This window comes from Miniopterus natalensis, chromosome 14, assembly GCF_054644295.1.
Source record: "Miniopterus natalensis isolate mMinNat1 chromosome 14, mMinNat1.hap1, whole genome shotgun sequence".
In the NCBI taxonomy this organism is placed as follows: domain Eukaryota; kingdom Metazoa; phylum Chordata; class Mammalia; order Chiroptera; family Miniopteridae; genus Miniopterus; species Miniopterus natalensis.
Genome location: NC_142094.1, coordinates 12,284,654 through 12,297,470, shown reverse-complemented (window position 1 = coordinate 12,297,470; position 12,817 = coordinate 12,284,654). Strand labels below are relative to the sequence as shown.

The 12,817-nt window shown below is 40.2% G+C and overlaps 1 protein-coding gene across 1 annotated transcript in view; it reads left to right on the top strand.

The window, feature by feature from the left end:
• Nucleotides 1-10,772: 10,772 nt before the first annotated feature.
• BMS1 (BMS1 ribosome biogenesis factor) overlaps nt 10,773-12,817 on the top strand; it is a 34,750-nt gene continuing 32,705 nt past the window's right edge. Inside the window, exons 1-2 of the mRNA XM_016206973.2 lie at nt 10,773-10,987; nt 11,712-11,902. Of these exons, the coding sequence (XP_016062459.2) occupies nt 10,812-10,987; nt 11,712-11,902 (367 nt within the window). The 5' untranslated portion in view covers nt 10,773-10,811. The remainder of the gene's footprint in view (nt 10,988-11,711; nt 11,903-12,817) is intronic.

The following is a 12,817-nucleotide window of genomic DNA, read 5'->3' as shown; positions in this document are numbered from 1 at the left end:
TTGGTCATAAAAGAGAATGAAATTTTACCATTTGCAACAGCATGGATGGACCTAGAGGGTATTATGTTAAGTGAAATAAGCCAGAGGGAGAAATACAAGTATCATATAACTTACATGTGGAATCAAAGAATATAAATAAATAAACAAACAATAAAACAGACTTACAGATATGGAGAACAGACTGATGAATGCCAGAGGGGAGGCCTGCTTAGGGGCAGGGAGAAAATGGTGAAGGGATTAAGAAGTACTAATTGGTAGTAGGAATGTAATTAAGAAGTGCTAATTGGTAGTAGGCACAGGCATGTAAAATAAAACATAGGGATGAGTCAACAATATTGTAATAACTATCTATGGTATTGTGTAAATTGTGACTTCAACATAAAGTGGTGGGAAGGTGGATAAAAGGGTAGTTTTTATATGTGATAAAAGTTATCAGTTTAAAATATACAGTTGTGTCAGTAAGATGTTTCAAGTAAAACCTCAGAGTAGCAACAAAAAATACCTATAGTAGATACAAGATGAAAAGAAGGGAACCAAAGTATACAACTAAAAACAAATTGTCCGCATGCAAAAGAATGAAATTGCACTCCTATCTTAAACCACTCAGAGAAATTTACTCAAAATGGATTAAGGTCTTAAACATGAGGCCTGAAACCATAAACTTCTAGGAGAAAACAGAGAGAAAGTTTTTTTGAAATTTGTCTTTGCAATGATTTCTTGGATATGACACCTAAAGCACCAGCCACAAGAGCAAAAGTCAAGTAGACTATGTTCAACTAAAAAGCTTCTGTATGTCAAAAGAAAGAAAATAAAAATTAAACCTATGAAATGGAAGAAAATATTTTCAAAACCATTTATCTGATAAGGGGTTAGTATCCAGAACATATCAAAAACTCATACATCTTCATAGCAATGTGTGTGTGTGTGTATATGATGGAGGAAATAGACATTTCTCCAAAGACGACATACAAATGGCCAAATTTAAAGTAGATTCTGATAAATTCAGATATTGTTTTAGGGCAAGCAATCACTAAGAAAATTAAAAAATAATAAAAGAAACCATTACAAGATAAACAAACTGCCCCCATGTAATGGAATATTACTCATCAATAAAAAGGCATGAAAAAACATTGAGAACCCTGAAATGTATATTCCAAAATGAAAGATGCCAGTAATAACTGAAACAAACAAAAAAATAAATAAAGGACTAGATGGGCTCAATAGCAGGATGGAGATAAGTGGGAGAGTTAATTAACTTGAAGATGTATCAATAGAAGCTATGCAGTATGAAGAATAGGGAGAAAAAGTATTAAAAGAAAACCAAAGAACAGAGGTCTGTGGAAAATTTTCCTGTAGGAAAATTTTTAAAAAAAAGCCTAACATTTAGTCCTATGAGCAAGGAGAACAAGTCTGGTATTTTTTTAAAAATTGGCATATGATATAAACCTACAGTCCCAAGAAGGTTAGTGAATCCAAAATAGGTTAAACCCAAATAAATACATACCAAGACACATCATAATCAAATAGCTGAAAACTACAGACAAAATAGGTAAAATATTAACCATAAGGGAAACAATGATTTGAATGACTACAAATTTCACATAAAAAAAAATGGAACTCAGCAAGAAGTGGCACATTTTTAAAGTGCTGAAAGAACTGTCAACCTGGAATTTTTTTAAAAAATACATCTTTATTGATTTCAGAAAGAGGAAAGGAGAGAGAGAGAGTTAGAAACATCAATGATGAGAGAGTCATTGATCGGCTGCCTCCTGCACGCCCTGAGTGGGGATCGAGCCCACAACCTGGGCATGTGCCCTGACCGGGAATCGAACTCTGATCTCCTGGATCCTAGGTCGATGCTCAACTGCTGAGCCACGCCCGGCCGGACTGGAATTTTATATGTACACACACACACACACACACACACACACACACACATAAAATCTCCTTCAGAAAAACTAAGAATTCATTGCCTATAATCAAGCATCAAAAAAAAGTTGCTAACAGAAGTTTTTCAGACAGAAGGGCAATGATAGCAGAAAGAACTTTGTACCTCCACAATGAAGAAAGAGCAATAGAAATAATAAATATCTGAGTAAACATAATAGACTATTCTTAAGTTCTTTAAAATGTTTCACAATTGAAAGTAAAATTATAATATGGTCTGATTTTCAATATTGTAGGTGTAACATGCAACAGTAAACAACCAATACAGTGACAAGGTGGCTATATTACAATTGAGGAAGTAAAATACAATTCTGTATAGTTTATAAAAAGTTAAGTATGTATTTTGTATTTCCTAGCACAACTTGCTAAAAACCTTATAAACAAATAATAGTAAAAAGTACAACAAAGAGAAATACTAGGAAATTAAAAAATATATATATATATATCTTTATTGATTTTAGAGAGAGGAAAGGAAGGGAGAGAGAGACAGAAACATCAATAATGAGAGAGTCATTGATCCACTGCCTCCTGCACGCCGGACTGGGGATTGAGCCCGCAACTCGGGCATTTGCCCTGACTGGGAATCAAACTTTGATTTCCTGGATCCTAGGTTGATGCTCAGTCACTGAGCCATGCCTGGCTGGGCACTAGAAAATATTTAAATAACCAGAAAGAGGACAATAAAGGGAAAAACAGATAGAAACAATGAAAGGCAAAAAGAGAAATTAAATAATATAGTGGTAGACCTGAAACTTAATATATCAATAATAACATTAAATATTATTTATTTAAACACATTAATTAAAAAAAGACTCTGGAAACAAAGGATATATTCAGTATCTGATTATAGATGTTAATCAGAGGGTTTGAGTAAGAAGAGATCCAAGATGGCAGCAGACTGAGTGGAAGCTACACTGACACTCTCCCAGGACCAAACTGGAATTACAACTAAGATATAGAAAAACCATCCTGAATAATCAACTGCAACTAAAGACGAGCTGGAAAGCACCGTCATAACCAAGGAGGAAAAGTGGAAACCACACAGAGACCAGTAAAAGTGTGGAGGTGCTGGCTGGGCTCCCAGAGGCAGCAGCCAAAGGTCCAGAGGGATATCTCAGCTGGGGGGGGGGGGGGAGTTCCCACTGAGGACTCTGGGGCCTAAACCCCAAGCTGGGCTCCCCAGCCCAGAGCAACAGAACTGAGAAAGTTGCCCACATAACATCTGGCTGTGAAAGGCAGCCAGGTTTCTTTGTGCCAGGGAGAGCTGGAAATGCGGGCACCCTCTTAAAGAGGCAACACACTAATTTTTGTGTGCAGCTGCTCACCTGGCGCTCTGGGAGAGGGAAGGCAGAATGGGCTAGAGCAGTGTGAAAAGAATCCGGGGAGGTTGGCTGGGGGAATATTTATCAGAAGGTGCTCATCTGGACCATGGTGCTGAGCCATTCCCCTATATGGCAGAGGACATCTTTCTCAGGTAGATATTTAGCTTCCACGCAGCTTTTGCCCTGGGGGGAAGCAATTGCCCCACCCTGCTGGAAAAACGTCTGATCCCACCCCATGGCGTTTCTACAGCTTGAGGCTCCTTCAGTGACTGAATAACAGCCTCTGGGTGTTTTGAGTCTTTGCCTGATTTGCTTTTGGACCCAGGGCTTGGAAAAGCAGTCCTTGGTGCATATCTTGGTCCTGTCCAAACACACCCAGTGCCAGCAGAAGAAACCAAAAGCTGTGGAGTGTGGAAAATTTCAAACAGGGTACTCAAGGCTAGTCACAAACAGCATCTGACGTTGGCCTGCACCAGAGATCATCCAAAAGACTGGGAGTCCTAGCAGATCTAACTAATATATAGAAACAAATCCAAACAGGCAGACAAAATGGAAGACAAAAACAAGCCCCATGTGAAAGAACAAAAGAATTCTCCAGATGAAGAGCTAAGTGAAATGGAGGTAAGAAATCTATCAGATATAGAGTTCAGAGAATACTGATAATAAGGATGCTCAACAGCATGAAAAAAGATATAGAAACTATGAAGGAAATTAAGAATGACATAGAAATAAAAAAAAAACACAAAACATTGGAAGGAATGAACAGCAGATTCGGGGAAGCTGAGAATCAGATCAGCAAGTTAGAAGACAGGGTAGGAAAAAATCACTCAATCAGAGAACCAAAAAGTAAAAACAATTAAAAAACAGGAGGACAGTTTAAGGGAGCTGTGGGACAACATGAAATGTAACAGTATTTGCATCATAAAAGTGCCAGAAGAGGTAGAAAGTAAGCAAGGGTTAGAGAACCTGTTTGAAGAAATAATGGTAGAAAGCTTCCCTAATCTGGTAAAGGAAAAAGTCACACAAGTTCAGGAGGCACAGAATGTTCCAAGCAAGAAGAATCCAAAGAGGCTCATACCCAGACACATCCATAATTAAAATGCCAAAAATTCAAGACAAAGAGAGAATCTTAAAGGCAGCAAGAGAAAAGCAATCTGTTACCTACAACGGAGCTCCCATAAGGCTGTCAGCTGATTTCTCATCAGAAACTCTACAGCCAGAAAGGAATGGCATGAAGTATTCAAGGTAATGCAAAACAAGGATCTGAAACCAAGAATACTCTATCCAGCAAGGCTATCATTCAAAATAGATGGTGAAATAAAGAGCTTCCCAGACAAAAAAAGGCTAAAGGAGTTAATCACCACTGCAAAAAATGTTAAAGGGATTGCTCTAATTAGAAGTAGAAAGAGAAACATAGGCATAAAGAATTAAAACAGCAATAGATAATATACTTATCGATAACTTTAAATATAAGTGGATTAGATATCCCAATCAAAAGACAGAGGGTAGATGAATTGATAAGAACACAAGACCCAAATATATGCTGTCTACAAGAGACTCACCTCAGAACAAAAGATTCACACAGGCTGGAAAAAAAAAAACACCCACCAAAAAACTTCTGGAGGACTTTAAAGGAGAGATCGGCAGCAATACAGTGATAGTAGGGACTTTAACACCCCACTGACTTTACTGGATAGAACTTCCAGACAAAAATCAACAAGGAAACAGTGACTCTAGATGACACACTAGATCAGATGGATTTCATTGACATTTACAGAACATTGCATTCCAAAGCTGCAGAATAGGCATTCTCCTCAGGTGCACATGGGACATTCTCAAAGATAGACCACATGTTAGGATACAAAACATGTCTCTACAAGTTCAGGAAGATTAAAATTATATCAAACATTTTCCCAGGCATTTACACCATAGAATACTATGGAGCTGTAAAAAGGAAGGATCCCTTACCATTTGAGAGAGCATGGTGGGACCTGGAGAGTATTTCACTTATGCTAAGTGAAATAAGACAGTCAGAGAAAGACAAGTGTCACATGATCTTACTCATATGTGGAATCTAATGAACAAAATAAACCGATGAACCAAATAGATCCAGAGCCATAGAAACATGGAATAGACTTATGAATCTCAGAAGGAAGGCAGGGGGTGCATGGGTGGGTGGGGAGAGATTAACATAAGAATTTATATGCATATATGCAGAACCCAAGGACACAGAAAATAGTGGGGTGAAGGCCTAAGGGGAGGGGTACATCATGGAGGGGATCAATGGGGGAATAAAGGGGACATCTGTAATACTTTCAACAATAAAGATAAAATTTAAAAAACAAACAAAACAACCCTCTCAGAATGAATAAAAAGCTCAACCCAACTATGTGTAGTCTATAGAAAACTCCTTTCAATATATAATTACATAAGTAAATCAAAAGTAAAACAGATTTTTAAAAAGATATAACATGTACACACAATTCAGTATAAAGCTCAAGTGGCTATGCTAATATCAGACAAAAACGACTTCAGAGGAAAGAAAATTACCAGAAGAGAAACATTGCATAATAATAAAAAAGTCAATAAACAGGAATGCATATCAATTCTAAATGTGTATGTACCTAACAAGAGGGCTCCAAGACACATGAAGCAAAAACTAAAAGAACTGAGAGGTGAAGTAGGCAAATCCTCAGTTATATTTGGAGACTTCAATATTTGTCTACCATTGATGAAAGTAGTTAACAAAAAAGTCAGCAAGGACATAGAACTGAATTATACCATCAACAAACTAGATCTGATTTACAGAACACTATACCCAATAACAGTTAAATAACATTTATTTCAAGTTTACAAAGATAAAACAAATATTACATTTAAAAGAAATTGAAAACACAAAGTATGTTATTAGACACAAATAAAACCAAGCTGAAAATCAACTACAAAAGATAATGGGTAAATCTTCATATACCTGTAAATTAAAGACTTCTAAATAATCAACGGGATAAGGCGACACCTGAAGGGAAATTAGAAACTATCTGGAACAGAAAAACATAAAAATATATCAACATTTGTGGTATATAGTATGGACCCTGAGAAAGAAGATAGCTACTAAGAAGAGCTCCTTGTGGCTAATTGGGATCAAATTTAAAAAACAGCCTAGCAGCCATTTCTACACAGGGGCGTCTCCCACAAATCACACTTCAGGAAGAAGCCTGAACTGAACTGCCTGCCTGCATTGTGTTCCTGACATCTGAGCCAGCCCTTATAAAGGAGTTCCTGGAGTTGTATTTTAACGAATAAAACTGAGGCTTTTCCTGTCCAATCTGAGCTGCCACAGCTACATACCCATCAGCATTTTCACTGACCAGTTAGAGCAGCTCCATTTTGACAAATCAAGACAGTGCCTTTTCGAACCAATCACACTGAAGATTTGGAGTCCTCATTTGCCTGAGGACAGATCAATCAGGGAGTTCTATCTATATAAATTAGCTCCCCTCTGGGGCCTAGAATGCTTTCCATTTTCACCCAAGACTGAAGACTGTATTCCCTGGCTGGAGCTGAAAAACCAAAGATGAAATACCAAAGACAGCTTGAAGGACCAGAGCAGTGAAGAGAAAGTAGAGAAGAGCAAGGCAGAGCAGAACTGCCAAGCCAGGGAGGGCTACCTCACCCTGGGGCCTGTTCATAGCCATGCTATTTTACAGCCATGCTGTATTGCAACTGAAATTTTGCACTGAACAGTTTCCTTCTTCACTGCACCCCTAATTGGGAATTTCTGTTGGTGTTGGTCTGGCGCCAATGACCATCAGTTGACAATAGCTAACCCTTAGGAGAAAATTTAAAGCATTAAATATTTATATTAGGAAAAAAGGAAAGATCTCAAATCAATAATCAAAGTATCCACCTTAAGAAATATGAAAAAGAAAATAAAACCTACGTGTGTTGAACAAAGAAAATAAGAAAAATAAGAGCAGAAATCAGTGAAATTAAAATGAAAGAAGCAGTAGAGAAAATTAGTGAAAAAGGGTGGTTCTTTGCAAAAAAGTGAATGAAATTGATAAAAATATGACAGATTAGAAATTTTAGGAATAAAGAGGGAATAACACCAAAGACCTCACAGGTGTTAAGTAGATGAAAAAGAAATACTACAAAAATAAGAATACTACAAACAACTTTGGCATATACATTTAAAAACTTTAATGAAAGTGAACAATTTCTCAAAAACCACAAGCAATTAAAAGTCACCCAAGATGAAATAATTGTAATGAAAATTTACATTCACACAGAATGCTGGACGTGAGCTCTATTTGTAATTGCAAAATGTGAGCCTCAACCAAAACCTCTTACAACATTGTTTAAAACTTAAAAAAAAAAAAAAAAAATTATAGAGTCACAGCAAGTTGTAATGACAGCACAGAGGTTCCGTTTACCATGCACCTAGTTGCCATTAATAGTTAGATCTTATGTAATAACACCAAACCAAAATATTATCATTGTTACAAAGTTAATTCGGTGCATTTTATCACGTGTAACCTTGACCTCAATCAGGTTAAAGAACTATTCAATTACCATAAAGATCTCCCTCATGCAACCCCCTTATAATCACACATAATTCATAATTAAAAGCTTTCTGACAAAGAAATATATGAAACTACATGGTTTTACTGGTGAATTCTACCAAACACTTAAAGAAGAAATTACACCAACTCTACATACACACTTGCTTCCAAAAAATACAAAAGGAGGCAACATTTCCCAATTAATTTTATGAGGCCTAGATTCCCTTGTTAGCAAAATCAAACAGAGACACAAAAGCAAAATAAAACTACACAATACCTCTACATCAGGGGTGGGGAACGTCTGGTCCTGCCAAGGCAACTGCGGGCAGGGCTCGAAATTCAATAAATCTAGGAGGTTTTTTCATAGCTAATTTTTAAGTTGATAATTTTGTATGGCCCACGAATAATAATATAAATATCCAAATGACCCCTGATCTACCTGTATACTGAAAGCTACAAGAAGAGCAGCAGTGTTATAAAATTATAAGTTCTGCACAGATGAGGGAAGTGTGTGCCCTGGAGGGCAGCCTCCCTAGCATAGCCGAGTGTATAGTGATGCGGAGGGAATACCTGCGGGATACTGAGGGAGAACACAAGCGTGCTGTAAAGGCATGGAGTATAGGGGGGTCTCAATTACTAGAGTGCGCCTAGTTCAGTGAGGGAGAAGAACTGAGCCCTGGGGGGCACTGGTAGGATACCAGAAAGAAAACCTCCAAGACAACAGGGAGATACCACCTCTGTAGGCACAAGGGCACCCAGGCCACCCGAGATGGGGGATGGATGAACCCCAAGGCACTCCCTCAGGTGGGAATGGGCAACCCTGTGCTCGAAGAAAACCGAGAGGCCGCATTCTCCGATGGAAAGCCCCTTTCCCAGGAACAGAGAAAGGCGAGGCATTTCATGCCGGGTCGGCCTGTCCCTGCCCTCGGAGTACGCTGCTCCCGGCAAAAGCGGGAATCTTAGTACGAACGGAGCCCGAGACAGGTCCAGCTGTGTCCTCTATAAGGCCGAGCGAGCAGACGAGCCACGGCGCCTCCCAGCCGAGAGACAGTCCATTAGGCCGGTCGGCGGACGGCCGCGGGGACTCAAGGGTGACCACACTGCTGCTTCCTGCTTTTGTCCCGCAACAAGGAACAGGTGTCAGGCCGTCACTCCGGGGCCCCCGGGGTCACTCCGGCGTCCCCGGCGCACGCTGCGCGGCTGTGAGCACAGGTTCCAGCCACCCCCACGCGCGGCCGTCGCCGGACCCACCACTGGCCAATCACAAGCCTTCCTTGCGGCTCGGCTCGGAAAGCCGTCCCTCCGCCGGTCTCTTTCTTCTGCGCCCGCCTTGTTTCCCGCGGGCCGGTAGGGTCCACGCGTAGGGCGCCTTTCCGGTTCCGGTGTGGTCCATGCGGGCCTGAGAGGAGCCGCTGGGAAGGAGGTAACGGCGGCGGGCTGGGGGGCGGCGGCGGCGGGTTGGGGGTTGGGAGGCGACCGCGGCGGCGGGCTGGGGGCGGGCTGCCGGGCCGGGGTCTGGGAGGATCGCGAGACAAGCGCACAGTAAGGGCCGCCTCGGTGTGGGGGGCGGTCGGCCCCGAGGAGTGCCTCAGGCGCTGCCCGGGCAGATTTCGTACCCGCCGGACCAGTGCTCCGAGGTCGTCGGGAGAGTGACTAGTGGGTTCGCGTTGAGAGTCTAGACCCGGAGAGGAGGTGGCAGGGAGCGCGGAGAGGTCGTCTCAGTGCGGAGTAACCTTAGCCAGTGACAGACCTGAGCGCATCTGTTGTTTCCAAAATGTGCTTCCTCTCCCCCACCCGAAAAGGAGAAAGGATCAAGTACGTACAAGCTCGAAACCAAAATGCAGTAGACAAGAAAAATAGTGTCCTGGCCCACACAGCTATTTAGCTTCTAAGTGCTCCTAGAGCCCAGCTCTCCTGCCTCCCGAGTAGTATTTCTTGACATTATGCTGGTATATATGGACTATTTCCGCCGGTGTGTGTGGGAAGTCGAACTCACCACAGCGCGGCCTTCCGATGTGGCCCTTACTGCACGGCTCCCAAGACATGAGCTTGAATTCCCTCCGCTAGTCAGATCATAGGTGTAGCCGTCTCCTGGCACAGAGCCTAGCGCATCGAGGGCAGGCATATTTATTGAACTGAAGTTATCCCAGTACCTTAATTGGATGACCTGATCCCCTTTTTTGTTAGCCATGTGCTGTTATTGCATGCAGCCTGATTTCCTTAAAAAACTTAACCCAGTGGTTCCCAGTTTATGGGCTATGAATTCCTGGGACACTCAGAAATCGTAAAGGTTTCTGCAAATCTCTGTGGTCTCCAGGCATCATCCACAACCAGTCATATCTCACACAGGTAGATATTACTGTTTTTTAAAGTGTATATAGGTAATTACAATTTGAAAGTTTTACAGAGTAAAACTAAAAGTAATACTGCTATCATGTTATTAAAATGCTTTAATTTTTAAAATAAAATATCTTAAAAATAGTTTTAAGTTTGGAAGCCACTTCGTTAGTCCAATTGATATTTAGCGCTGAGCTGCCCAATATGGTAACTACTAGACACAATGACAATTTAAATTTAGAATTGAACTAATTAAAATAAAATTTTAGTTTCTCAGTTTTACTTGGTACGTTTTAAGTTCAGTAGCCACACATGGCTAGTCGCTACTGTGTTGAAAAGTGTAGCTATGGAATGTTTCCATCGTTACAGAAATGGACAGTGCTGATGTAGAAGCTTAAAATGAATAGGTAGTAACCTAAGCAGAGATAACTAATCTAATTTATAACATAGCAGAGCAGTGAAATTAGGCATAATATTAAGCCATCCCTACCCCTTCCGGGTGAACAAATACATATCTGTTTTTAAAGAAATAAGTGAAATTTACTGTTTTTGCCTGGGTGTTGTCTGGATTATAAAATGCTTCCCCCACCCTCATCTCATTCAGTGTAGGTTAGAGATACTTGTGAATTGGTAAAAAGCCACTATGGAGACCAAAGACCAGAAGAAACACAGAAAGAAAAACAGCGGGCCCAAAGCTGAGAAGAAAAAGAAACGGCATCTGCAGGATCTCCAACTTGGAGATGAGGAAGATGCCCGGAAAAGAAACCCCAAAGCTTTTGCAGTGCAGTCTGCTGTGCGGATGGCTCGATCCTTTCACAGGTATGTTTAGCTGGATTCTAATGGTTCTTTCATTTTTTTTTTCTTTTTAAACAGTAGGAGTGTCTCCAGATGATGTTTGGAGTCACAAGTCTTTTCAGCTCTGAAGGACATGGAGATGCATGCCATATTTCTTTACTAAAACATAAGAAGTCTTTCCTGTGGAAGCTGCCTTGTCTCCAACATCCATATACTGATTGGCTTTTACTGCTTAAGGAAAAAGCTTGAGTTTTTTTTAATAGACCTTTTTGTTTATAAACTTCAAACAGTTTCTATGATAATAGGTGTGCTTGTGGTTTTTTCTGGATGTTTTATATAATTGCAATATGTAATACTAATAGCTTTATTTAATGAATCCTTATTATATACCAAGCAGTGGACTATAAACATTGAATTAAATTCTCCCAGTAGGAGAGCCAAATTTAATTCCATAGCCTCTGCTCTTATTTATTATGATTCACTGTCTCCATGTTTGCTTTGTTTTCTTTTTAAACTACTGTAGCCAACTAATAAAGCAATCAGATTTAAGGTTTGTATAGTTTTCAGCAGTTTGCACTGTTGAAGTCAACCTGTTATATATTTACTGCAGTGGTTATTTGGATTGGAGCCAGTAGTTAACAAGTTCATTGTATCTATATATTGTCTGTTCTGCTCTCTTTAAAATCTTTACTTATAAGGATAATGCCTTTTATATTTTGAAAATGAATTTATTTTTTTTGACAAATAGGACTCAGGATTTGAAGACAAAAAAGCATCATGTTCCAGTGGTTGATCGAACTCCACTGGAGCCTCCACCAATAGTGGTGGTGGTGATGGGGCCTCCAAAAGTTGGAAAGAGCACTTTGATTCAGTGCCTCATTCGGAACTTCACCAGGCAGAAGCTAACGGAGATCAGAGGCCCAGTAACAATTGTGTCAGGTAGGAGGGTTCTACCTCGCATTGACATGGCAGGTGGTGTCATCTGAGAAGCATGCATGTCTTTGTTCAACATTTTTTTTGACTGCTAAATGCCAAAGTAATATTGTCACTTCATATTACCTCTCTTGTAGTTTTACTGAGTTGGCTGTAGCTTCAGAAAAAGATAGATTCCTAGAGATAATAATGATACAGATGTATATCTTATTCTGACTGCAGCATGGATTTGCTAGGTCTGCTTCTCTGAAAGGCCTGGCTGGCTTGGGCAGGCTGGCTTGATCATGGTGAGCACCTTCATTTTATAGAGCTATCCATTCTTGTGGAAGTAAGGGAGTTTTTTCTCTCTTTTTCCTGTGAGAATTTATCTGCTTTGGGAGATGATGACCTTTCTAAATTTTAGGGAAGATGAAACAGATTCCCAAATGACAGTGGTAGAATCTGAACTCTCATTTTAGCAATAATATACAGTTGACCCTTGAACTGCATGGGCCTACTTATGTCAATTTTTTTGGATAAATATACAGTTAGCTCTTTGTATCCCTGGGTTTCACATCTGCCGATTCAACCAACTATAGATCAAAAAGAGTACTTTCCATCTGCATTTGGGAGTCTGCATATGCAGAGGCCAACTCTGTGCATTGTTATGCACCATTTTATGTAAGGGAATTGAGCCCCTTTGGATTTTGATATACATGGGGGTCCTGGAACCAATCCTCCTGGATACCAGGGGACATGGACACCAAGAAACGACTGAAGTTTTTAGGGAGTTGAAGTTATATGCAATTTTCCACTGCACAGGGTGTTGGTAGCCCTAACCCCCTCATTGTTCAAGGGTCAACTGTAGTTCAGACTGAGGCTTTTCTTTGTCTTTAAGGCATTTTTGTTTTAGTGACGATTTCTTTAAACTTAGTGTAGAAA